General features: G+C 43.7%; 2 protein-coding genes and 1 long non-coding RNA gene across 10 annotated transcripts; 1 reads left to right on the forward strand and 2 right to left on the reverse strand.

The window, feature by feature from the left end:
* Window positions 1-4000, reverse strand: Gm32906. 3 transcript variants are annotated; one of them, XR_381662.3, is made up of 3 exons: window positions 3291-4000; window positions 2328-2625; window positions 1-943 (listed from the first exon to the last, which is right to left on the reverse strand). It is a non-coding gene; the product is annotated as a predicted gene, 32906 (long non-coding RNA). The 3 variants fall into 3 exon arrangements; XR_381663.2 differs by having other exon boundaries at window positions 2-820; window positions 3239-4000; XR_381661.2 differs by having other exon boundaries at window positions 3-820; window positions 3291-3999.
* Tomm20l (translocase of outer mitochondrial membrane 20-like) lies at window positions 678-12472 on the forward strand. Its single transcript, NM_029227.1, has 5 exons — window positions 678-830; window positions 956-999; window positions 6776-6857; window positions 11114-11256; window positions 12299-12472. The coding sequence occupies exons 1-5, from the start codon at window positions 695-697 to the stop codon at window positions 12350-12352; spliced, it is 459 nt and encodes a 152-aa protein (NP_083503.1). The 5' UTR covers window positions 678-694; the 3' UTR covers window positions 12353-12472.
* On the reverse strand, window positions 12422-25958 carry Timm9 (translocase of inner mitochondrial membrane 9). Of its 6 annotated transcripts, XM_011244122.3 has the most exons (7): window positions 25805-25958; window positions 23150-23247; window positions 21757-21892; window positions 21251-21336; window positions 15583-15647; window positions 14712-14807; window positions 12422-12936 (listed from the first exon to the last, which is right to left on the reverse strand). In XM_011244122.3, the coding sequence occupies exons 5-7, from the start codon at window positions 15619-15621 to the stop codon at window positions 12802-12804; spliced, it is 270 nt and encodes an 89-aa protein (XP_011242424.1). In that variant the 5' UTR covers window positions 15622-15647; window positions 21251-21336; window positions 21757-21892; window positions 23150-23247; window positions 25805-25958; the 3' UTR covers window positions 12422-12801. The 6 variants fall into 6 exon arrangements, with proteins under 6 accessions (XP_011242424.1, XP_017170577.1, NP_038924.1 ...); XM_017315088.2 differs by lacking the exons at window positions 21757-21892; window positions 23150-23247 and adding an exon at window positions 24209-24223; NM_013896.3 differs by lacking the exon at window positions 23150-23247 and having other exon boundaries at window positions 25805-25925.
* Window positions 25959-26016: the final 58 nt, after the last annotated feature.

Consider the following 26016-nt stretch of genomic DNA (forward strand, 5'->3'; position numbering starts at 1 on the left):
TACCAGTGTACACATGGTTGTTCACAACTGTCAGTAACTCCAGTTCCAGGGACCAGACACCTTCTTTTGTAGGCATTGAGCATGCCCATCACACATGGATATACACCTACAGGCAAACAGCCATACATGTAAATTACAAACGAATTTAATCCCAGCATCAGTGCTCAGGGAGGCAGAGGCTAGGCCAGCCTGGTTTACAGAGTGAGTTCCAGGACAGCCACTGCTACAGAGAAAACCTGTCTCTGAAAAACAACGACGAAAACAACAAGGTTTAGCTTTGTAATGCCTTTATGATCTTTGAGACAAAATCTGTGTATTCTTTTGTTGTGTTTGCTGAATAAAACAAACATAAAGGGAAAAGCACCGGCAAAATGATTTTGTTTGCTTTTCTTCTATATTATTACTTCCGATTCCTTTCCCTCTCCTGAGTTATGGTGGGTGGAGAACTTGGATTGTGAGTGTTCTGGGGACCTACAGGAGGAGGCTGGCCAGCCTGACCAGGGCTAAGTTGAGATAACGTGGGGCCAATTGAAGTGCAAGGGAAATCCAGGCGACCCAAGGACACTGCATGCCCTGGCCACAGGAAATGGTCTTGTCAGGCTGGAGAAGGCTCAGAATTCCCGAGTCCTGGGTTCGGGACCCGGGGTTTGCTCACGTGTGGCTGGCCCGTGCCCAACGCTCGCAGGGCAACCCAATGCCCAGCGTCCGTCTTGGCGTCGGTCTCCTGGCGGGCTTGGCAGCGGGCGGCGCGGTCGTCCTACTCAGCTACTGCGTCTACCTGGACTGGAGGCGGCACCGAGACCCCGCATTCCGCCGCCGCCTGCAGGACAGTGAGTGCCAGTGCGGTCGGCGGGAGGGAGGGCGGCCAAGCCCGGGCTGGTTCCCAAACCGGTGCCCCGGTCACCCGTGTCCATGCTACCTGGCTTTCCCAGCCAGCTCGTGCCTGTGTTTGCAGAGAGAAGAGCTGGACAGCCCAAGGCCCAGGCGCCCGCCAGGCAGGTGAGGTGCAGCAGACCCGCCAAGGAACCTTCTAGAAGCCCAGGGAGAAGAGGCCTGCCAGTGTGGCACACCTGCTTTATAAAGTTTTAACCTTCTAATTATAAAGGGGAAGGAAAGAAAGGAAAAGTGGGTCTGGTAAGGACACATTATGAAGATCTGGTGGGATGGCTCAGCGGCCAAGAGGGTTGGCTGCTCTTTCAGAGGACTCAGGTTTGATTGCCAGCACCCACAGGGTAGCTCACAACCATCTGTAACTCCAATCCCAAGGGATCTGTCACCCTCTTCTGTCCTCCAGGAAGCGACAGAGATGCACATGGTTGCAGACATACATGCTGGCAAAACACCCATACACATTTAAAAAAAAAGTTTTTCTTATTGTTTATGTTTTGTTTTTAAGTATAAACAGGGCTTGATACTCAGTGTGCAGAATCATCGCTTGGGAGGCTGAGACAGGAGGGAGTTCAAGGTTAGCCTGGGCCAAAGAGAACACTGTTAGAGAGAGAAAGGCATCTGTAAATTACATGTGGTAGGGACGGGCACTCTTTTTTTTTTTTTTAACTTAGAAGAAAGAAGAGAAACTTGGTCCTTCTCATATCCTCACAGGATGCCTAGGCCCCCCAGGCCAACATAGATTATGATTGACTAGTTGGGTTTTGATGGTGATTATTATTTTTTAGACAGAGGAGGAAGATGGCCCATATGTGATGGTCAGAGGACAACTTGTGAGGTCCAGTCACTTCTGTCGCTGGTCCCATGTGTCTAACTCAGGGGGTCAGGTTTGCTGGAAAGTGCTTTTTAACCTGATGAATTAATACTGTCTGTATTAGTCACTTTTAAAAACTGCCTCTTATTCTAGTGTGTATGGATGTTTTCCCAGCCATATGTGGCTATCAATGGTAGCATTTAGGGGTCAGAAGAGAGCATCTGATCGCCTGGGACTGGAGCTAAGAAAGTTGTGAGCTGCGGTACAGATGCCGGGAATTGAACCTTGGTCCTCAGGAAGAGCAACCAGTGTTCCTGACTACCAAGCCACCCTCTTCAGCCCTCTCCCTTATTAGTTATTTTTAAAGAGGATTCGGTCATCTTGGCTATTGGTCCAGCTTTTGTTAACTCACATGAGCCTAAAAGCGCATGAGAACTCTCACCTTCCCATCTTTCAGGTGATCAGCTTGTGCCTACTTAAGGTCCTATTATGTGTGAGACATGTCTGGCGGAGGACAGCAATAGAAGGGAGTAGGCTCCCAAAGCCAGCCAATGTAACAAGAGCCTGGAGAGAGACAGAACCTTTCCAGTGTGGAATTAGCACAGTGGCTACTCAGGTTGCTTACTGTTGGGTTAAGCTTGCTCTCCTTAGTGCTTGGCTCCTGAATCTGCAGTCTGAGCAGGTTTGGGCGGAGAATAACACAGTTGCTCCACAGTGGCGGGGCTGGCTCCGGGGAGTTATGTTGAGTCGGTTATCTTGAAAGCACATCCCATCACGCCTGCCAGTTGATGCTGAGTGTTCACTTAGCTGGAACTGTTCGCATGCTCCTGCATGTGACCTTGTCATGTAGTTTGTGGGTCCTCATCATATGCTGGGCTGCATTCCCAGGGGCAAGCAGTCAGGGGCTGAATACTGTATATTCACTGGACACCGGAAGAGAACAACAGTGTTGAAGCGCATGCAGAGATAGGAACGTGCCAGGAAGCAACTCTTTCCACAGCACTGAGGGCTGCTCGATTTCGAGCAGAAAGGAACTAGACTCCAAGTCCGAACAGAGAGACAGGGCTCAGAAAACATGTCTTCACAGGGAATATTGTTGACAGTTTTGGAAAAATCCAATTTTTCCTACATAAGGCTTTGGGGCTGCCGTTGATCTGAGGCAGGAATGCTATGGAAGGTGAGACGTGGTACCAGGGAAACCTTTAGGATTGAAGGTGCTACACATGCATAGGGGAGCAAAATAGGGGATGTGCCAGGCCTGATCAATAAGCCAGTCTGGCAAAGGGATCGCTGTGAAGAAGTGTCTGATAAAGCTGAGCTAAGTAAGGACAGAATCAGAGGCGGCTTGATCTGACCGCTGGGCTTCCAGACTCAGTAGGAAATCAGTGGATTGTCTGAGCATGGTGTGTGTGTGTGTGTGTGTGTGTGTGTGTGTGTGTGTTGGAGGAACTAGAAAGAAACAAACCCCTTGGGTATGGTGTGCTAGAATGTTTAGGAAAGAATAAGCTACAGCAGCAAAGTGGGTAAAAACCACACCTTTCTCGTGGTGTCTGCGGCGACGGGGCTGGAAAGAGCAGAAGCAACTGACCTGGGAAGAACTGAGTTCAGTTGGTGAGGGGGCGGAGGGAAGGAGAAAAGGGAAGTCAGAAAGACTGTCGCCATAGTTACGGAAGCTGGCAAGCAGCACTCAAGGTGTGGGCGGGGCATGTGCTCATAGATGCCTTCCCTGGCCAGCTTGACTTGGGCAGCCTGGTACAGTTCCTGTCCTCTTCTGTGTCCTCAATGGCTGTTGCCCTTGAACATTTTTGGTGTGTGACATTTGATTAACGTTTTTGACTTGTTCATCTAGGCTGCTCATGACCTTGTCTGTGTCGGGCTCTCCATTGACTGTATCTAGAATAGTCTGGCATATTGCTTTTGTCCATAATCTATCTGTTGAATACTGTTGTGAGGACAGAGAAACAGCTTGTGTAGAGGCACACATGTGAAACTGTAGTACCCAGGGTGTGCTGTGGTCAGGGAGACAGCTGAGTGGTGGCTTGGTGTCATCTTCTTGGAAGACTGAATGACAAACTGTAAAGTCTGTACAACTTTTTCTTTGTGATAGATAAACAACTGTGATGGTAACTTATTTCAGGAATAGATGTTCTTACTTATTTATTGTTTTAAAAAAAGACAATCGTGGTGTTAATGTGGAAGACAAGGTGGAGGGTTAAAAACGGAAAACTCAGTCTGGCTGGGCGTGGTGGCGCATGCCTTTAATCCCAGCACTTGGGAGGCAGAGATAGGCGGATTTCTGAGTTCGAGGCCAGCCTGGTCTACAAAGTGAGTTTCAGGAAAGTCAAGGCTACACAGAGAAACCCTGTCTCGGGAAAAAAAAAAAAAAAAAGAAAACTCAGCCTGGATTAGAAATAATAAAAACCCAAATGACTTAAAGTATGGTAAATGCAGATGTAGGACTTTTCAGGTGTTTCTCACATAATTCTTTGGGTTTTTGTTTCTTTGTTTCAAGATTTATTTATTTTAAGTACACTGTAGCTGTCTTCAGACACACACCAGAAGAAGGCATCAGATCTCATTACAGATGGTTGTGAGCCACCATGTGGTTGCTGGGATTTGAACTCAGGACCTCTGGAAGAGCAGTCAGTGCTTTTAACTACTGAGCCATCTCTCCAGCCCCAATTCTTTGTTTTTGAGACAGGTGTTCTCTGTGTAGCCCTGGCTGTCCTGGAACTCTCTCCATAGACCAGGCTGGCCTTGAACTCACAGAGATCAGCCTGCTTTTGCCTCCCTAGTGCTGGGATTAAAGATGTGTGCTACAACTACCTGGCTAAAAGATTTTATTTTTATGTATGTGTGTGTGTGCATGTGTGTGCGTGTGTGCCATGTGAGTACAGGTGATCCTGGAGGCCAGAAGAGGGTGTCAGATTCCCCTGGGGATGGAGTTACAGGCTATTGTGAGTTGCCCAGTGTTGTTGCTGGGATCTGAACACCGATCCTCTGAAAGCAGCAGGCGATCTTAACAACCAAGCCATCTGTTCAGTCCCCTTTCACCGAATTCTTAAAATAACCTTTTCACTTTATAGATGTATAAAACAAAGAGCAATATTCTCTTGCCCACTTCGCTAGTTGTTCCTTTCTCCCCACACCAGGACCCTGTTTCCCACGATGCTCCACAGGTCTGCCGCATCAGGCTTACCCAGGGCAGGAAGGAGAAAGTGCAGACAGAAGACAAACCATGTGTGCTGGGACCTGTAATCCCAGTGCTTTTAGGAATCTTAGGCAGGAGGAATGTGAGTTCAAGGCCAGCCTGGGTTGCATAGCAAAACTCTGCCTTCACAGGGCTAGGAGATAGCTCTCTCCTGAGGTGTGAAGACCAGAGTCTGATCCCCAGAACCCACACCAACAAACCCAAAACTAAGAACAGAGAGCTGGGCATGGTGGTGCGTGCTTGAAATCCTAGTACTTGGAGAGGTAGAGATTATTAGGTGGATCTCTGTCTCAAAAAAAGCATGGTGAGGGCTGGAGAGATTGCTCAGTTGGTTAAGAGCACTGGCTGCTTCTCCAGAGGTCCAGGTTCGATTCCCAGCACCAAAATGGCAGATCACCAGTCTGTGACTCTAGTTTCAGAGGATTGATAACCTTGTAAATTAAAATAAATAAATAAATAAGCAAGGTGGGTGGCCTCCTAGGAATGACACCTAAGGTTGTCCTCTGGCTTCTACACACATGTGCACATATGCACTTGTACTCACATGCACAAACACACAGAACAAATATCAACTGACCAAACAAAAGCACCTCCGACGATTCATACAGTCAGACATAGCCAAAGAAATCTTAACAGGAGCAGTGAGTCTAAGACTGGAAGGCCCAAGCAGCTTGCTGGCAATGCTGACCTGATTCCTAGTCCCATGACTCTATAGGTCTGAGTGGAGCCTAAGCACTAGAGTTACCAGCACGCTCTGTTGATTATTTGTGGGGAAAATAATCAGGTTCTAGACCCCAATGTTTTCTCCTTGGAGGAGCTTGCTCCCCTCCCATTTACCCAGTAAAACCCGTCGTCACGGATTGTTCATTTTAACTGACCAAAAGAAACCCCTTTCAAGCTTGCCTGGAAGATCAGCCCTAGGCACAGTATCCTTGATGATGTCATCTGTGGCCTTGGCTGCATTCCTGAGCTAGACTACAGCAGACTAAAGTGTTCTGAGCAGTCACTAAGCACTATGCCAACCCTATCCCCAACCATGCACTCTGCCTCTCTGAGAGAGAGTTTGAGTATAGAATGCTATGTTATCTTCTTGACTAAGTAGTACAGGCAAATGACCCCACAGACCAGAAAATCACCGCTCCTAAATTAACAGGCACTGCCACTAACCCAGGCAAGAAAATGATCCCTCAGCAGACAAAGCCGCCTTCAGTGTATCAATAGGTTACTGTGATGCAGGTAACTGATGCTGTGTTTTTCTCGTGTCACCTGAAATTGTAAATGCATTTTAGAAATTAGTTAGAAAAACATTTCTCGTCCATTGAGTTTAGAGGTCAGATTGAAGGGGTGTCTTCTACATTGTTTATCACTGAGGTAGGGTTTCATTTTGTCTTCTTGGCTGGCCTGGAATGTTCTCAGAACACTGTCCTTTGCCTTCCAAGTGCCAGCCTGGCCTAAGAGGTTCTTTCTTCCTCCTCCTCCTCTTCCTCTTCTTCCTTCTCCTTCCTTCCTTCCTCCTTCTTCTTTCTTCCTTCCTCTTCCTCCTCCTTCTTCTTCCTCCTCCTCCTCCTCCTTCTTCTTTTTTTTTTTTTTTTGGTTTTTCAAGACAGGTTTTCTCTGTGTAGCCCTGGCTGTCCTGGAACTCACTCTGTAGACCAGGTTGGCCTCAAACTCAAAATCCGCCTGCCTCTGCCTCCCAAGTGCTGGGATTAAAGGCATGTGCCGCCACTGCTGCCCGGCTCACTTCTTTTATTAAATGTGTGTATGTATTTATTTGTTAAGTAATACTTTAAAAACAAACATTAATTTTGACAGTAACTGTATATATTTATCACTCATTGTTACATATTTTATAAACCCTCTAGTTATGGGATCCAGTAAAGAAGGAAGAACTACAAGAATATTTTTTTCGAGAGGTGCAGATGGGAAAACTTTGTTTAATTAGAGGTAAGAATAAAACATTCTTTTGTAAGTTTTTAATCATATCTTCTTCAAAAACTGTTTGATTAGCCAGACATGGCATATATTTATAAAACCAGTACTTGGGAGGCAGAAGTAAGAAGATTGAGTCTAAGGCTAGCCTGAACTATTTCACAGTAAGAGAAAAAAAAAAAAGGAAAAAATATTTAATATCAGATAAATTAGCTAGATGTAGTGACAAACTCACTTCAGTTACAAGAAGCAGTCTTCAACTTGGTGCTGCTGCTATCCCCATCTTGGGTATGGTAGAACATACTTGTAATCTTAAAACTTCAAGATGCTGAGGTGAAAGTCCTACGAATTTGAAGCTAGCCTGGGCTATTGAGTGTCTCCAAAAAAAAAAAAAAAAATCTAAAATGCATGCCAGATATAGTGGTCCACACCTTTAATCCTAGCATTTGGGAGACAGAGGCAGGAAGATCTGAGTTCAAGGTCAACCTGGTCTGCCTGTGAACTGCAGGATAGCCATGGCTACATAGAGGACTCTGTCTCAAAAGAACAGTATCAAACCAACCTTTTTTCCTGACTTGAATATTCTAAATACTTTACTATAAAAGGCCATTTTACTGTTTAATTTAGTGAGAGGGGCCTACACTTTATGACCATAGCAGTGTTTGAACTTTCACTTAACTCTTGAAGCACTTCACAATATTGTTAAAATGTTAGTAGGTGATACACTCACTGTACCAATGTTGTATGTAGCAATGGTGTCTTGATTCTGGTGCTAAGTACTGCAAGGGAAAAAAGTTTGGTGTGACTTAGGTAAGGGAAAAGTGATAATGTCAGAGATTAAGAATTATATTCATTAAGTAAAATGTATTTTCCCCAAGGTTTGTAAGCTCCCTGCATACCATGGCACTTTCCTTCCTTCCTTCCTTCCTTCCTTCCTTCCTTCCTTCCTTCCTTCCTTCCTTCCTTCCTTCCTTCCTTCCTTCCCTCTCTCTCTCTCTCTCTCTCTCTCTCTCTCTCTCTCTCTTTCTTTCTTGTTGTTGAGACAGGGTTTCTCTGTGTAGCCCTGGCTGTCCTGGAACTCACTCTGTAGACCAGGCTGGCCTTGAACTCATAAATCCACCTGCCTCTGCCTCCCAAGTGCTGGGATCAAAGGCATGCGCCACCACAGCCCGGCTTATTTTTCTTTTTAATCTACTTACGTGTTCAGTTTTTTGCCAGTACATAGGTCTTGGCCTCAAAGGTCAGAAGATCTCAGCATCAGATCTCCTGGAACTGGAGGTTGTGAGCCACTATGTAGGTGCTAGGAATTAAGCCCGATCATCTGGACGAGCAGCTACCTCTTTGTCTCACAGTGCCTGTTTTCTACTTGAAAAAATAATTTATTGTATTTATTTATTGTGTGAAGCCAGAGACAAACCTGCCTTTTCCTCTCTCCTGTCTTCCCTCCTGTAATTAATGTACAATTAAAATCATTGTACATTAATGATACTTTTACATTTTAATATTTTACTCTATATTGATTTTTGCTTCCAGATAGAGCCACTTTTCAAATGAATTACAAGTAAGCTTTAATGAGGTTAGAATGGACTTGAGTATATAAGTTACAAGAGTAACTTTCCACCAGATTGTGGAAGTTACTTTAAATCTCTCCAGGGACCACCTTTCCTCTCTTCCTCTCATTTCTGTGTAGTCCTGGCTGTCCTAGAGCTCACTTTGTGGGCTGGTCTGTAACTCAGAGATCCACCTGCTTCTGTCTCCCTATGCTAGTTAAGGGTGAGCAGCTCTTCTCTCTCTTCCCCTCCTTCTTTGGGACAGGGTTCTCTGTGTGGTCCTAGCTGTCCTGGAATCTGCCTCTGCCTCCTGAGTGCTGGGACTAAAGTGTTTATTTTACTCTCAAAAGATCTTGTGCATTTGCCTATATTTAAGTGGGTAACATTATCTAGGACTTATAAAAACAGTTAGGGGCAGAGAGATGGTGCAGAGCTCGTGTTACTCTTGCAGAGGTCTCAGGTTTAGTTTCCAGCACCCATGTGTGGCTAACAACCTTCATAACTGCAGTTCCAGGGAATCCAATATCCTCTTCTTGGGTACTGCATGCTTGTGGTGCATATACATACATGCAGGCAAAACACTCATACGTGTAAAATCTTGTAAGAAGAAACAAATCTTCCCAAATAGACAAACAAAAGAGAATCAATAGCCTACACAGCTTGTATCAGTGTCCATGATTGTTATTCAGCTTAAAAGCATGGTAGCAAATTATTAATTTTTGCTGTCACATAGTCATTTTTCAAATTAATCAAAACTTAGTTTACTGAAGTTAGAACTGCCATGGTGATATGACAAGAGGCACTCTGTGTAAGTTAGTGGACATTATGTTGTACAGCTCCATCTTTGCAAGCCCCAGAGCAAGTTTTTACTCATCATTCTATGCACTTTCCCTAAGCAGGATTCCTTAGATTGTGTAAGCAAGGGGGCGTGATAGCCGTGGATGTGCCTACAGTGTGGCCCAGTCTTAGAACTTGAGTTCAACCCCTGATCCTTCACAAGGGTGAAGAGCCATTCACAAAGAACAATCCAAGATACTTCCTGGATGTGTGAAAACTAAAATGGACAAAACCTTTTTCAGCTTTAACTTTGACAATGTGAGGAATTAAAAATTGAATTTAAGGGCCGGGCAGTGGTGGCGCACACCTTTAATCCCAGCACTTGGGAGGCAGAGGCCAGAGGCCAGAGGGCAGAGGTAGAGGTAGGTAGATTTCTGAGTTTGAGGCCAGTCTGGTCTACAGAGTGAGTTCCAGGACAGCCAGGGCTACACAGAGAAACCCTGTCTTGAAAAAACAAAACAAAACAAAACAATTTGAATTGAAGTCAAAAGGGGAAACAGGTCAGGTTGCTTCTGTTCCTGTCCCGGATGATGGTGTTTGCGAGGTGGCCGAGGCACGCAGTAAGCCGCTCTAAGTACACTCTTCAGTGCTAACACAGAGTATCTCTGGTGCTAATACAAGACTTGACTTTTTTATCATTTTATTCCCCAAGAGTCATTATGTAATAGTTTAAAGGTGAGTAAGGATGACTGGGACAGAAATTTAAACTTGTGTTTTTTCCTTCTTAGAAGTGGGTTATAAGTCTTTTTTTTTTTTTTTCTGAATGTATATTCATGTTATTTTCTAAAAGTTTAATTTAACCAGTGGCAGGAGTTTGAGGCTAGGCAAGGCTACATGGTATAACCTTATCTCAATACATACAACCAAAATAGGGCTGGAGAGATGGCTCAGTGGTAGGAGCACTGGCTGTTCTTCCAGAGGACCTGGTTCCATCGCTAGCACCCGCATGGTGGCTCACAAGCCCTCCTCTGGCTTCTGTTGGCACCATGCATGCATTCTGTGTACAGACACACATGCAGACAAAGCACCCATACACATCAAATAAATACATAGTTAAAAAAATGAACCATAGCAATGTTTTACCTCTCATATTTTACCAATCAAACATTGATGGCCAAATCATATTAATAAAACTAGACGAGATTAAAAACCCTTGCACAGCTACCCTCCATGTCCCCAATACAGAACACTGCCAAGGCAAGTGTGCACATCGAAGACTGAGTAAACATGTAGTTTCTTTTATAACATTCATCACACGACGCCCAGTGTTTTCCCTCAGATTTGAGCTCCTGACTCATCCTGGGATTTGTCTTGTCATTGATAGGCACTTAACATTTTTGTGTTTTTGGAGACAGGGTTTCTCTGTAGATCTGGCTGTCCTGGAACAAACTATAGACCAAGCTGCCCGTGACATGCATTTGCTTGATGCTTTCTGTGCAATTTTAAGGAGTACTAACGTTTTTGCTCAGGTCTGGAGAAATGGTGCTATCAATTAGGATGCCTGTTGTTCTTCCATGGCAGAGCACTAGTTGGCCTGTGAGAGGCTCCAGTTCTAGTCCCAACACTCATACCAGGTAGTTCACAACAACCACGTGGAACTCCAGCTCTAAGGCTGGGTGTGGCAGCAGATATCTTAAATCCTAAAATTCAGGAGCTAGAACTACACAGACCATATCTCAAAACAAACAAAATCCCAAACTCCAGTTCCAGAGTATCTGACCTCCTTTTGCAGCCTCTATGGGTACTGCACACACACACACACACACACACACACACACACACACACACACACACACAGCCTCCCTGTTTCTCCCCTCCCAAGACGCAATTATTAAACACAGAAACTCTTTATTTTTTGGCTCAAATGTAACCCATCTGTTTCAGGGGAGCGCGGAATGGGCTTTGAGCATCTCACCAATGCCCTTTTAGTATGTGAGCAACCAAAGGAGCTTCTGATGTTTTTCAAAAAAACACTCCCTCCTGAGGTTTTTCAGATGCTATTGGACAAGATTCCCCTCATTTGCCAGGTGAGCATGCATTTAATTATCCTTGTCAAACATAGACAGTAAATAACCTTGGGGGACTTGATTACAAAACAGTGGTATGGATGTGGGCCTCTCCCCACCACAGTTCTCAAGTAATACCTACTTCCGTTCTATTCTTTCATTAAGGTAAGAGAATCTGATTTCCCGTGTTCTGCTACAGTGAACTGTGTGCTTTGTTATTCTATGTGTTTTAACACTGCAAGTTTAAAGCAGAGTGGTACTTCTCACTAACGTGACAAGACACAGAAATAGCTTTGTTAATTTAAACATACCAGCATTGTGCTGTGACTTTAGCTTGGTAACAAAGAGAAGTCTATCTGTAAGCTCCTTCTTTTACCAGTTTGGTTAAAACAGAAACAAAAGTCCTTATACTTACCCACTAGAATTTCTTGCAAATGCTTGAATTTGTTTCAGTATTTATTAGCCATAAGCCCAGCAGTGGTGGCACATGCCTTTAATCCCAGCACTCGGGAGGCAGAGGCAGGCAGTTTTCTGAGTTCGAGGCCAGCCTGGTCTACAGGGTGAGTTCCAGGACAGCCAGGGCTACACAGAGAAACCCTTTGTTGAAAAACCAAAACCAAAACCAAAAAACCCAAACAAATTTAACTCTGGTTCATTTTATTCAACTGGTCGTATTAACTGTATGCGTTTACACTAAACCCATTCATGCTAGTGTGTGTGGTGGTGGGGGCCGGAGGGCACCATGGCATTAGTGTGTGAGCAGTGAGCAACCCAGGGAAGTCAGCCCTCTCCTTGCACTGTGTGGTCGCTCCAGTTGGAACTCAGGTAGTCAGGCTTCATGCCAAGTGCCTTTAGCTGCCGAGCCTCACTAACCCAGACTCTCAGCTTTCAAACAAACTGTATGACTCTACTGGGGCACACCAGTCAGAGCCATATCTAAGCTAATCTCAAAAGGGATGCTCCCTCACGATGTGTCAGAACACAGCCAGGCTAAGAAGGTCAGCGTCTCAGCTGACGCACATGCCTTCAAGTGACTGGCAGTGACTGTTTGTGTGTTCACCAGCAACTCGAGGAGACATGCAGGAGCACGGAGCACTTGAAGGATGACCCCGACTGAAAACATCCCAGCGCATCCACACGCAGTGGGAATGCCCACTGCCGTGTTCTATACAGTAAAGACAACTGCTCAATGATACTCATTTATTTACTTTTAGTAATAAACTTTTTCTATCTCATACATGATTGGACACATATTTTGCTTTAAAATTAACAGTCACAAAGAAAGGAACAGTGGTTTATTTTTGCAATCACGGTGACCACGCAGACGAATCTTAAGGCCTCAACACCACCGCATCTTACCATTTTTACCGCACAGGAAGGCCTTCTGTTTTGACTCTTTCTGGTGAACAGTGTTTTTCTCTGGTGGTTTCCATTGGTCAGGTAGTCATGACAGATGGTGGACCACGGCTCCTGCTGTGTCAGGGGATTCTCCACCATGTGAATCCTTGTTCTGACTGCAGCAGCTGCTGGCAATCTTTCAGTGCAAGTCCCCGCCTCAGGACCTCTCTACCGTGGCTGGCCCAGGAGGCCTGCTTTGGCTGCCAGGGCTTCATTCTGCTGAATGTGATATTCCTGAAATCTCACGGATATCCTCTGTGTCATTTTTAAATATTTCTGTAAGCAATGTTCTGAACAGGTCACCTAGAAATACAAGGGGAAGATCCAAAAGGCAACACAAAATAATCATTTCTGTATTCTGAAGGAGCCACCACAGGGAGCGGTGCTTTCTCTGGGTAGACCTACAAACTGAGCACTATCCTTGGCTTGCAATTTTATAGCTTTAAACTGTTTATGCTTTCACCTACTGATGAGAATTAAGGTTTATGAAGTCTCTACAGGTCTGTGGCACCAGGAACAATAGTGTGCTCTCTGCCCAGCCTTCGTGACAAACTAGATTTGGCTGGGCTTCAGTCTGGAGTAGCTTTTCTCTAACCTGAGGCCCACAATCCTACCTCCTTATTCAGACTGATAAACAAATACCCTACAAAAACAAGTAGAAGGTTTGCTTCTCTATTATGAGAAACTTGCTTCTGGATATTTTCATTTAAAACATTTTATATTTTTCTCTTGAGCAAGGTCTGGTTATGTAGCCAAGACCAGTCTAGAATTTCAAAATCTTCTGCCCTAGCCTCCCAAATGCTGAACCTCCCCCACTTTCAACCCCTTTCTTCTTAATATCAACTGAGGTGACCCAAGCTCAGAAAGAATCTTCCAGGTTCTCCCTCATATGTAGATCCTAGCCTATAATGTATACCTGTGCATCTGTGAATGGGCATAAATGCGGGTAAAGTCCAAGGATTCACAGAGGAGACCGAGAGGAGGTAACTATGGTGATAAGGAAGGATGGATTGTGGGCAAAAGGACATACCTCAGTCATGATAGAGAAAATAAAGCTATTTTCTTCCAGTTTTAATTTGTAAGAATCTTTACTTTCTGGTTAGCCTTTCAGGCAGGGGCTGAAGATTGGATTTACTTTCCAATCCCATGAGCCACCTGTGCACTGGGAACTCAATGAGCTTATCTGTCCCATTCAGAAAGAGGGACTAAAAAGTTTGTTATGGGGAGTTGTTTTTATAACTTTATTTTTCTCCTTTTTTTCTGCTTAAAATGACATCAAAGCATTCTACTGTAGTGTTACTTAATCTCTAAATTGTATTATAGATAAAAATAAAGTATGGTTTTTAAAAATAAGAGTATTGCATGATCAAAACAGAAGTATGAAATTGCAAGGTGCTACAACATGTTCCTTAAAAAATGGATATCATACTTGGTATTTTCCTAAACTTTGTAAGTTAAATTACCTAACAACTAGATCTGGGCATGCAGTTTACTGACTTCTCTGCTGGAAGAAGTCTCTCACTCTGAGCAGATATACAAAGACCCTTATATGGACACTGGAAGCAGGGTGCCGGTCAGCATCGGGTCCCCCACGTGTACTCATGTGCCACCACACTCTCACTTCCACAGTTCCAACTGCTCAGGGCCAGACAAAGTGTGTCAGGCTTTTTCAGCAACGCCACCTTGACAAAGGCAGACAAAGAGCATCTCCTGTGTTGCCAGGTGGTGCCACACGCCTTTGATCCCAGGACTTGGGAGGCAGAGGCAGGCGGATCTCTAAATTGGAGGCCAGCCTGGTCTACACAGAGAAGAAACCCTGTCTTGAAAAGCCAAAAGGAACATCTGCTCTGGAACCACAACTCAGCTGCTCCATACTTGGTCTATAAAACGGTCGGCCTTGATGCAGTGTGACTGTTAAATTCAACCTGGCATCTTGGGTTCCTGACTGCTTTAGTTCCTCTAAGCATCTGCATGGAAATGGCAGCCCAGTCAGAAAGAAGAAATGAAGTGCTTAGATGGATTTACTTTGTGATTTATGACAAACGTGGGGTTTCTTTCGTGAGTAACACTTTTCATACCTCTTCAGGTTTCACCTCTCTTGTTGTGAAGTCTTTAACACAGTCCAAAAAGCAGGTTTCTGTAAGTTTATTGTAGGTTCCCAGGAACTCCTTAAACTATAAATGAGAAGTGCTTTAAAACCCAGCTGTACAGCCAAGACGCCTTGAAACTCACTGATACTTAGACACATCCCTTCCTTCCCCTCCTGCGTTTGAATTTGTTTGCTAACTTAAGGAGCCTTAATGTACACACATGGTCTTCCTTCCACATTGTACTTTTCTCAACTGCTGTCCAATATATAGTTCATAGCATGTACAGTGGAGTGATGTCTGATGTCCTGGCTACTTAAGAGGTCCACGTGCAGAATCACATCAGTCTACAAGTTTAGAAACCCACCTGAGCAACATAACAAGATTTGGCCTCAAAAAGGAAAATCAACATACATTTTTTTAATGTTCTTATATGGTTTTGGGACATAAATACTTATATTCTTTGAGTAAATACTTAACTCATAATTCCACCCACAACCATGTAGCTCAGGCTAGTATAATCTTTCTGAGTGGGCTTTCTATATGCTGGGACTACAGACATGCACTACATACAAGTATGACCCATTTTTAGAAGTGAAATTATAAACATTTAAACCATGGGATCACTGACTGACCCAGTCCACAGTTATCATGCAACTTTTTTTAACCCACCCCTACTGCCCTTTGAGACAATGTCTCCACATAGCCTTGGCTGTCCTGGAACTATGTAGACCAGGCTAGCCTTGAACTCACAGAGATTGTGAGTTCACAATCTAACCAGTCCCTGCCTTCTGAGTGCTGGATTAAAGGCATGTACCACCATCCCTGGCTAAGATCTTTTCCCTTGGTTACAGTAGCTTACCTGTTTTATCTGGTCAGATTCCGGTATCTGTGCAGCCATATTCTTTCAGTATGTTTATTAGTCACCTTGTTTCAAAGTTAAAAAACAAAGTCAGCTCATAAACATTTTTAAGCCATCCGTATACAATCTCACAGATTTTAAAGACATCGTTCTTTTCTTTTTCTTATTGAGACAGGGTTTCTCTGTGTAGCCCTGGCTGTCCTGGAACTTGCTCTATAGAACAACCTGGTCTCAAACTCACAGGGATCTGCCTGCCTCTGCCTTATGAGTGCTGAGATTAAAGGCCTGTACCACCACTACTCAGTTGACAGTAATTCATTTTCTAATGCTAGCTCTGGACTCACAGGCTTTGTCTTAATCAAATCTCCAAACTAAGACAGTGTCCTACAGTCCTGTAACAATACTTATTAAAGCCCCTTTCATAGGAGGAATTTATGGGAAACCAAGAAAATTCTTAAACTCTTCCTAAATTTTCATAACTATCCTAGCTGTCAACTTAACTCTGATCTGTGTTATTAATCTACATATAACAAGGGTTCTAGCAATTGTTGACAAACACCATTTACTTTTTTATGAGATTTATGTATTTCATGTATGCTAAATAAATAAATATGAGTACACTATTGCTCTCTTCAGATACACCAGAAGAGGGCATTAGAACCCATTACAGATGGTTGTGAGCCACCATGTGTTTTCTGGGATTTGAACTCAGGACCTCTGGAAGAGCAATCAGTGCTCTTAACTGCTGAGCCATCTCTCCAGCCCCACCATTTACTTTTAACAAATCCTATTTATGATTAAACTGACACTAGTTCATGAAAGATATTTAGAGTTCTCAAAGTTACAGGAGTTATGTATTCTTTGAAATTTAATTTATTTGTATGAAGTTTCATGCAGTGCCTACAGAGGCTCTGCAACGCATACAGTTGTGAGCTGCCATGTGATGCTAGAATGCAAACTCAGAACAGGAGTTACATAGAGTTGTGAGCCATCATGTGGGTGCTGGGAATTGAACCTGGGTCCTCTGTAAGAGCAGGTGGTGCTCTTACCTGATGAGCCATCTCTCTAGCCTTGAGTTATGCATTCTTTTTTTTTTTAAGATTTATTTATTATTATATCTAAGTATACTGTAGCTGTCTTCAGACACATAAGAAGAGGGTGTCAGATCTCATTATAGATGGTTGTAAGCCACCATGTGGTTGTTGTGATTTGAACTCAAGACCTTCTGAAGAGCTGTCAGTACTCTTAACTACTGAGCCATCTCTCCAGCCCGAGTTATGTATTCTTATAAAATTGAAACTAAATAGGACAGTTACCGAGAGTTGTGACTTTGCCATGTTGGGGTACTGGGACTTGAACCTGGGTCCTCCGTAAGAGCAGCAGGTGCTCTTAACTGCCAACTATCTCTTCAGCCCCAGTAGTCTCATTTTGACTAAATCAAGTAATACAGGATAAACTTGTTCCTGCCTGATGGAGATAAAATCCCCTCTGTCACCCTCTGGATACCACTCTGGTCCAAGTGTCAGAGCAGCTCACTGCGCGTCCTGGCTGCACACACTAGAGCCACAAAGGGAGCCAACACACGCACACTCAGCGCTCGAGCCTCCCCCCTAAGATGCTGGAGAGGACAGACACTTCTGAAGTCTCAGACAAGGAAGCATTAATGTTCTGCACTTGCTGCCCTGGTCTCACTCCTCATGCTGCAGCCCAGTTTTCTCTGAAGTAATGATAATGAGAAACAGAACTTGCTCATTTCAGAGAATGCCTTAATAGTAACAGGATATAAATTATTCTTTTCATGTGTGCCAGTTACGTAAGACAGTACAGGTACTTTATGGGTGTTAGTAAGTGCCAGTGCCCAATCAAAGAAATAGGTCTGTACAAACACCATGCATCATTCTTTAGTGAGACAGTGCATATGTGCTTTTCTTTATCTGCTGTCTACACACAGCTAGAAAGGAGGACCTCACATCTGAAGGAAATACTTGAAAACAGAGGTACCGAGAAAGCAGCAGACCAGCTCAGGCCTTAAAATCTAATAAACATGCGGCAGGGACGGGGTTTTGGATGTCTCCTGTTTTGCGTTATATACTTAAAACTGAAAATGGACAACATCTACATGGGACCAGTAAGACACAAGACTGCCCTGAAAGCCTAGTCTAATAAAACACCAACAGAGGATCAGCAAAAGGACAGAATGTTTTTTTTTTTTTTAAAGATTTATTCATTATATGTAAGTACACTGTAGCTGTCTTCAGACACTCCAGAAGAGGGCGTCAGATATCTTTACGGATGGTTTTGAGCCACCTTGTGGTTGCTGGGATTTGAACTCAGGACCTTTGGAAGAGCAGTCAGTGTTCTTACCCGCTGAGCCATCTCACCAGCCCGGCCGGAATGTTTTTATACACGAACCGCTGTACTAGCAAACAGCACCGTTAGGTGTGCAAACAGCACAGGGGATTCTATCTCCATCAGGCAGGAATAAGACCTTCTACTATGTCAGTAGAAGACTAGCTGCTATCCCAACAGGAGATCAACCAAGGTATCTGCTTTCTTCTCCTCTGGGGTACCATCAAAAAAGGCCTGGCTGGGATTCAAGGTCAGCTTTACTGCCCTTCCCTCCATGGTAAGCAGGCCTCCTGTGGTACTAGGAGCAGCATACATGGAGTGGTCATGAGGCATGTTAGTTAGCCCAGGTCAGTCAGGGAGGTATAGAACCATAAACAGGTCTCCTAATTTGGCCACTCACATAAACCTACAAATTCAAGCAGGTGAATGAACCTTGAACATAAACTCAAGGAAATCCCCATTAAGATAAATTATCATCCCCCACTTAGCCAAAAGGTATCACTTTTCGTTTTCCCTTGAGACACAAGGGCTTACTGTGTAGTTTGCACTTAGCTCAAATTCATGTTCCTCCTGCCTTGGCTTCCTGAGTGCTGGGGATTATGCTAAAACTTTCTGATAAAATTCAAACTACTGAAAGACAATACCTGCCACTAAGACTGTAAGCAAGCAGCCGAGTACATTTGGAGTAACCCCAGTATTAGGGAGACAGAGGCAGGAGGATCAATGTAGAGTAAGTTCAAGGCTAACCTGGGTGGCTTCAAAATGACTGTGGACAAGGAGAGATGTCTGCTATGAGGCACAAGGAGAATATTACTAAGAGCAATGGAGCAAGAAGGGAAGCACAGACCTGTCCCGATCTGAGGCGACACAGACACCCACACAATCCACAGAGCACTCTGAGAACTCACATGGGAGCCCAGCAAGGCTTAGTTGGCATACAAAACCAAACTGCACTTCTCTTTCCTAGCTACAGGCGCACGTACAGCGGAGTTAAATGTAGTACAAATTACTATGATTCCCTTCAGAAAGATTTAAAGGTCAGCCTATCTAAACATGTATAACATATCTTGAAAACTATTAATTTTTTTTCAATCCTTCCACCCCCCAAAAATGAGAGGCAACAGTTGGCCAACAAAATGAACTCAATGCCATTTCTGTGGGCTTTTTGTTTCATTTTGCTTTGCTTTAGCATTTTTTGGTTTTATTCATCTTTTGCCTGCATGTTTTGATTTCTTTTTTTGTGGGGGTGGTTTCTCATTTTTTGAAAAAGAGAAAGAACATAAAATTGGATACATAAGGAGGTGAGGAGGATATGGGAGTAGTTGGGGGAGGGGAAAATCATCAAGATATATGAAAACAAAACATTTAATAAAAAAAAGAGGAACTCTCAGAAAAAGGAGAGGCATTGATCATAGACTGAAAAGGCTCAATAATATAATAAGAATGTCAATTTTCTCTAAACTGATAGACACATTTAATCCAAGTCTTTCTACGATCTCAGCAAGGTTTCTAATATAGGTAATATGATGCTAATCAAAAGGACTAAAGTAGTGGAAATGAAGACTAAACTGGGAAGAATCAATTTAATTGATTGAAATAATTTTCACATAGCCGGTAATCAAAAACCAATAGGATGGAAAAGTAACTCCTAAGAGAGCACACACTGTGTGATTCTATTGCTGACTGGATCGGAACTAACTATAGAGTGGGCTGTTCTCAAACTCAGAGATTCTCCTACTTGTGACTTCAAGTTCTGGGATGAAAGGCATGCACCAGCATCCCAGGCTGAAATATTCTTGGAATGACAGAGTTACATGAATACCGAACATAGTATTATTGCTATAGGAGGAACCTATGAGAGACCTATGAGATAGACACGTGCTGTGTCTTGACTGTACATCAGACCCTGTCTCCTGTGGTCTGGTTTTGTATGCTGTTAACTCTTCTGCAGGGCAGGGTAAGGGCATAAATGACCTCTGATATCACAAGTCCACGTGAAGGAGTATGTAATAATCTCTGAATAAAGAGGCCGAGGAAACGCTCACAAGGTAGCAGTGCTGCTCTTCCAGGCAGCTCGCAGCTCCCAGCATCCATGCTACCAGGCAGCTCGAAGCTCCCAGCATCCATGCTACCAGGCAGCTCGAAGCTCCCAGCATCCATGCTACCAGGCAGCTCGAAGCTCCCAGCATCCATGCTACCAGACAGCTCATGAGCACTGGGAACTCCAGCTCCTGAAGGTCTAACACCCTCTTCTGGCTGCCAAGGGCAGTTGCATACACGTGGCAAACATACAAATACTCACACATTTTTTTCTTTAAAGTTACGTAAAAAGAAAAGGTCTAAGATTTGGTAATATCTCTTGCATAGAATTAAATAGTAAGTGAAGCTTCTGTTTGATGGGAACTTTAAAATGTGAGAATGAAACATACTTGCTGATACGCACACTGCCTACTGAAGGCTCATTACACTCAGGAACACACTGCAAGCCAGGTATCCACAGTTCACACTGAAAATGACACATCTCATTTCCTTGCCTTGAGGTCCTTAGAAACTTGTATGATAATGCCAAAATCTGGTTCTTTTTCCTACATCCAACCTTGTGTTTCTTTAGGTTGAAATTCTTGACTTTTTTTCAAAGGTTGCACGGCAAAATACAGGAAATCTTTACATGTTCTGTGTCAGGGATTGGTACACTGGTGAGGGGGGCTTCCATACCCCTCACATATTATCTACTACTGGTGACAATCAGCCTCACGAAGCCCAGGCTGGCCTCCAACTTGTTTTCCAGCCAAGGATGACTTTAAACCCCTGATCCTCCTACCCATACTTCCTAAGTGCCAAGATTATAGGTGTGTTCCATCATGCCCAACTAAGTGATTTTGTCAATGTCTCTTAATATCCTTTAACCATTTCCTTTCTGTGCATGTCTGAGCGTAAGTACCTACAGAGGCTGGAAGAGGGTGTGAGATTCCCCAGAACTGGAGTTACAGGCTCCTGTGAGTTGCCTGGCCTGGGGGGACTGAGAATTGAACGTCAGTTCTTTGGAAGGGCAGCAAGTGTTCTTAACCACTGAGCTATCTCTCCAGCCCAGGTTATTCTTTTATTTGATCCTGGTTTCCAGAGTTCACATCAAATGGCTTGTTATTGAAAAGACAAATATTAAAACAGGGTTTCTTTCTGATTATCCTCTGAAATCTGGAAGGAATGGGCAGAACTCACTTAGGTCTGAGAACGACTACGGAACAGGGCTAGTCTTGTGGCTACCAACATCTCAGAGAAGCACAGACACTCAGAGGAAGCAGACTTTATCAGCGCAAACCTTTTCTGATGCATCAGTTTCTTTTCTGCTCTGGAAAAGCAAGTGCCCCGCCTTCTGCTTGTCTTCAGTGAGACTGGATTTCTTACCTGAAAATTGAATGCATACTATGACTACTGAAGGCCCTTTTTAATGAAACCTAATTTCTTTTGGTTAATGATTTTTTGAAGAGATTTCATTTATTTATTTTATATATGAGTACACTGTAGCTGTCTTCAGACACACCAAAAGAGGGCATCGGATTCCCATTACAGATGGTTGTGAGTCACCATGTGGTTGCTGGGAATTGAACTCAGGACCTCTGGAAGAACAGTCAGTATTCTTAACTGCTGAGCCATCTCTCTAGCCCTTGGTTTTGTTTTGTTTTTTTTTAAACAGTCTCTTTATGTAGATCAGGCTGGTCCTGTACTCAGAGATCTGCTTGCCTCTGCCTCCCGAGTGCAGCAAGGACCTTTACCTGCTCAGCTACTGCAAAGCTTTAAGAGATACTGTGGTTTGCCTTCATTTACCTTAGTGTACATGCAGGCAGGAGGACAGCTGGGGAGGCGGTTCTCTCCTTCCAGTACGAATGCTGGAACCGAGGGGTACACCACGCACCCTGCAGCTAACTCATTTTAAAGGCTCTTCATTTTTATCACTCTGAAACTGAATGACAGACACACCAGGCTTTCCCTTGAGGGCGGAGGAGTCAAATCGAAGCACTGGGCACGGGAGGCAAAGGCTCCATCACCAGTCCCACCTGCAGGTCCCCTGCCTTGTTACTAAGGAAAGGAGTTTACGTAGTCTCGAGTTTATAGTCACCTGCATATTTTTTAAAAGAAACGATGTCATGCTATACCTTAAAAGTTTTTTTGTGTGAGTCTTCTGATAACTTTAAGAAAGATGAACAGTTCAAACATTAAATTTACATGAGGTAACTTTCAGATTAACTAGAACTCAGGACCACTGGAGGCATTCAGCCTTTAAAATCCAGGATTTTCCCCATTACATTTTAACAACTGTATGATATGACCAATAAGCTATCATTTTGAATGTTACTTATATAACAATATTCTCCAAATATACAAAACTATTATAAGCTCTTTTGATAATTTGTATCTTCACATTTATTAAGTATGTCTATAAATTGTGTTATGTGTTTTGAGACATAAGGTCTCATGTGTCCTAGAATTTTCTATGTAGCCCAGGCTGGACTGGAATTTGGGATATTTACTAGTGCTGAGAGTACAGGAATGGAACACCATGGCCGGTTGTAATTTCTTCTCTAATGCACCTTGTTCCTTCCTAAATTAATTTTGTAGGCATGTTATTGTACACTGTGTAAAGACTATCCTTGTATTATTCAAATGCTGATTTCTGTGTTCCTGTATCTGGTTGTAAAACATTGCTTTCCAATTATTCCCTGATTAGTCAATACAGAAGTTGATCAGTAAATGACTGATCAGGGGAGAGAAGAGGGCTGGATTTCCTCCCAGCCAGGGGAAGAGGGAAAGAGAGCGAAGAAAAGGGAGGATTTGCCAAGGGGAGAGTCCAGGCAACACCATGAGAATACACCTGCTGTCCCACGAGCCAGATCAGTATTAAAATGCAAGCATCACAGGGCTTCTGGCTAGAGGTAGTCAGAGTAGCATAGAGGATTAAAATAAAGTAACACTTCTCAGTTGCTGTGCCCTTAGTTTGTTAAATAAATTTAACAGTTCAGTCTCAATTATTTGGGAGCTAGTTAAAGAAAAACTGTAATAAACATCCATAAATAAATCCCCCACTAACAAATTCCCTTTTCAGAAAGGAAATGGAGATCAAAAGAGTGACCAAGCACCCTGAAATTTGTTTCATCATCTCACAATTTCCAGAAATTTAATATCAAAGAGTAATTAACAAACCAGTCATGGTGGTGCATACCTTGAGTCCTCAGGACTAAAGTACTCTGGACTTTAGCACTCTGGAGGCAGAGACAGACATATCTCTGAGTTTGAGGCCAGACTGGTCTACAGACAGGACTACATAGAAAACAAACAAACAAAAAGAAAAGTAATTAGTAAGGGTGTGGTAGGGAGAGGATTAATATCTGTTTCTTTCTAAATAATACGTCTATTTGTACCAACTCTGAAACTAAATACTAGTAAGACTTAAATTCAATTTATAAGAAGTGATTCTTCTAATATTGTTAGGTACTACAATTGTTCTTAGTCCCTGCATAACTGGTAATGTGATTCGAAACCTTGAGGTTTTGTCAAAGCCTTTCAATGGATAGAACTATAGGGATATGCTAGGAAACAAGAGATACCACCGTCTTCAAGCACCTCTCTAGGTTATTTATGAAGAATCTGTTCCTCTCATTGTTAACATAGACAGTTACCACCATAATTAAATGGGTCAATCTAGCATCACACAAGGTCCAATGCTACCACTAGGAAAAATTCCCCGCTGCGACGCTCTAGGGCACACACCATTACTTTAGTGGCATTCTGGTCTAAAAATATTGGCTCTTTTTCTGGTCATGAAGGAATAATTAGGAAAACCCATAGTGTAGAATAGCTAAGAAAACTAGACTAGTTTTCAAAAATAAGATGAGGAGCTAGAGAGATGCTCAGTGGTAAGAGTACTCGTAGCCAGGCAGTTAGCGCACACCTTTCATCCCAACACTCTGGAGGGAGAGGCAGGCAGATCTCTCAGTTTGAGGCCAGTCTGATCTACAGCCGAGCTAGCTCAAGACAGGCAGAACTGCACAGAGAATCCCTGCCTCAATAAATAAACCAACCAAGTACCCCTCAAACAAGCAAAACAACAAAAGAGTACTCATTGCTCTTGCAGCAAGTTAGGTTCCCAGTATACACAGCTCACAGCTGGCAGGAGCAGTTCCAAGCAAGGGTCTGCAACTCCTCTCTGGCCTCGTCAAGCACCAGGCAGTCACATGATACATATACACACATGCATACAAGCACGTGTGGTGGCTCATACCTTTAATCCCAGCACCTGGGAGAGGCATTCAGATCTCTGAGTTCCAGGCTCTCAGCAGAGGAGGAGGGAAGGGAGGGAAAGAGAGACAGACAGACCACTTCCAGCTGTGGGACCTGGCCTTTTAATGACATAAGGCAGCTGGCCACTCTCGTAACAATAAAGGCAATTTTTAGATAATTAAGAAAATCTAAATGTCATCTAAGTGTGATAATCTTTGCAGACTGTAATGCCCTTTAGGAGGCACAGGCTGCAACAATTAGGGCTCAAGCTCATGATGTCTGAAACTTATTTACAAATGCTTCAGTGAAACAAAGTGTATCTACAGATGTATTTAGGGAAGGGTGAGGGGAACTTGATGTGAAAATGAGGTGGGGGGGAGAAACATAGTTAAAAAAATGTTGACAAAAAGAATAATAATCCCCTAAACTATTTTTTGTTCAGAGGCTATAAGTCAGTGTTTATTTTGAGAGTTCAAATACTTAATAGAAATTTTTTTATTTTATTATCTTATTATTTTTCACATGATCCTTTAGATTATTTGCAGGTTTAGTTAGGTTGTGGGATGAACAGACAAGGTTGTTTTTTTTTTTTTTTTTTTGTCTTTCTCTCTTTCTTTCTCTCTCTCTCTATCTCTTTCGACAGGGTTTCTCTATGTAGCCCCAGCTGTCTTGGAGCTCTTTGTAGCTAGGCCTAAAGGCTGCCACTACACCCAGCATTACAGGCAACTCTTAATTAACTCAGTGTTAATCATAGCTAAAAGCACTTGAAAATGAATTCCTATTGTTTCCCGATTCAAAGTCTAGCCTCAAGGAAGATGAGAACCACGCTACTTGGGGGGTGGAGTCCCAGGTCTGACATTCGTTACAAATTATTTACTCAGGTCACTTTACTGATTGCTGTTGCAGTTGCTCAGCGTTTTGAAATTAGAGGGGAAAGGTCATTTTTTTTCATATCTAACTTTTATATAGAAATTACAGAAGTTAATTCATCCCTAAGGTCTCTTGCAGCTCTGACATTGCCATTCGGTCTTTTAATACACTTATACAACAAATCATGAACCAACAGATAAATCTACAACAAGAGAAAATGTAATAGGTAGAAAAATGATTAATCTATTATACTTTAAAAAAATACATTTTAAAAGCTTCTAGCAAGGCGTAATGGGAAAGCTCTAAGCAGTGCGTTCTCCAATATGAGACCTGGGAAGGGTGCGAGCCCTTGTACCTAATGACATAAGGCATAGTGTGCAGACAGGGTAAGAGCCGAGGAAGTCTAGATTTTCAGTAAAGGGGCTCCTGTCTGACAGCTCAAGGTCATCGAGTGGCTGGCTACCTTGTAATCTCAAAGCGTGCCCCCAAGCGATCCAGTCCCGGGTGGGCGGTGTCTCGGGGCCTAGGGTCCCCACCCTCGGGGTGACAAGGCCTCCGGGACACGGCTGGCCTCCCGCTGCGCCGCGCTGCCGGTTGCGCAGCCCCACGACCCGCGTGCACGCGGCGTCTCCCTCCGGGGTACCTGCCCGCTCCCTTTCCCGAGTGAAGGCTGTCACCCCACTGGCCGCGAACCCGGGATTATGAAAGCAGAGGAAAGGGACCATACTTAGCCACAGGATCTCGCCTCTGACACCGGGACCGGGCTGAAGAGCTGCGGGGCAGGTAGCGTGTGAGCTCGGAGGGTCAGTACAGAGCGAGCGCCGCGCCGCGGAAAGCTGAGAACACGTGGGGGCAGTGATGTCAAGCATGGCTTCAGACCCTTAGACGCAGATTCGTTACCACGTGGGAAAATGTAGGAAGAAAAGCAAGTGCCCAAGC

The sequence above is a fragment of the Mus musculus genome, chromosome 12, assembly GCF_000001635.26.
Source record: "Mus musculus strain C57BL/6J chromosome 12, GRCm38.p6 C57BL/6J".
NCBI classification, from domain to species: Eukaryota; Metazoa; Chordata; class Mammalia; order Rodentia; family Muridae; genus Mus; species Mus musculus.

What these genes read in the sequence shown, in the direction of transcription:
- Tomm20l (NM_029227.1), top strand. Translation starts at nt 695, where the DNA reads ATGCCCAGCGTCCGTCTTGGCGTCGGTCTCCTGGCGGGCTTGGCAGCG. An exon ending in CCCAGGCGCCCGCCAGGCAG is followed by an intron (nt 1,000 to 6,775) that starts GTGAGGTGCAGC and finishes TAAACCCTCTAG; the next exon opens with TTATGGGATCCAGTAAAGAA. An exon ending in AGATTCCCCTCATTTGCCAG is followed by an intron (nt 11,257 to 12,298) that starts GTGAGCATGCAT and finishes TGTGTTCACCAG; the next exon opens with CAACTCGAGGAGACATGCAG.
- Timm9 (XM_011244122.3), bottom strand. Translation starts at nt 15,621, where the DNA reads ATGGCTGCACAGATACCGGAATCTGACCAGATAAAACAG. An exon ending in AATCTGACCAGATAAAACAG is followed by an intron (nt 14,808 to 15,582) that starts GTAAGCTACTGT and finishes TCTCATTTATAG; the next exon opens with TTTAAGGAGTTCCTGGGAAC. An exon ending in GAGAGGTGAAACCTGAAGAG is followed by an intron (nt 12,937 to 14,711) that starts GTATGAAAAGTG and finishes TTGTATTTCTAG; the next exon opens with GTGACCTGTTCAGAACATTG.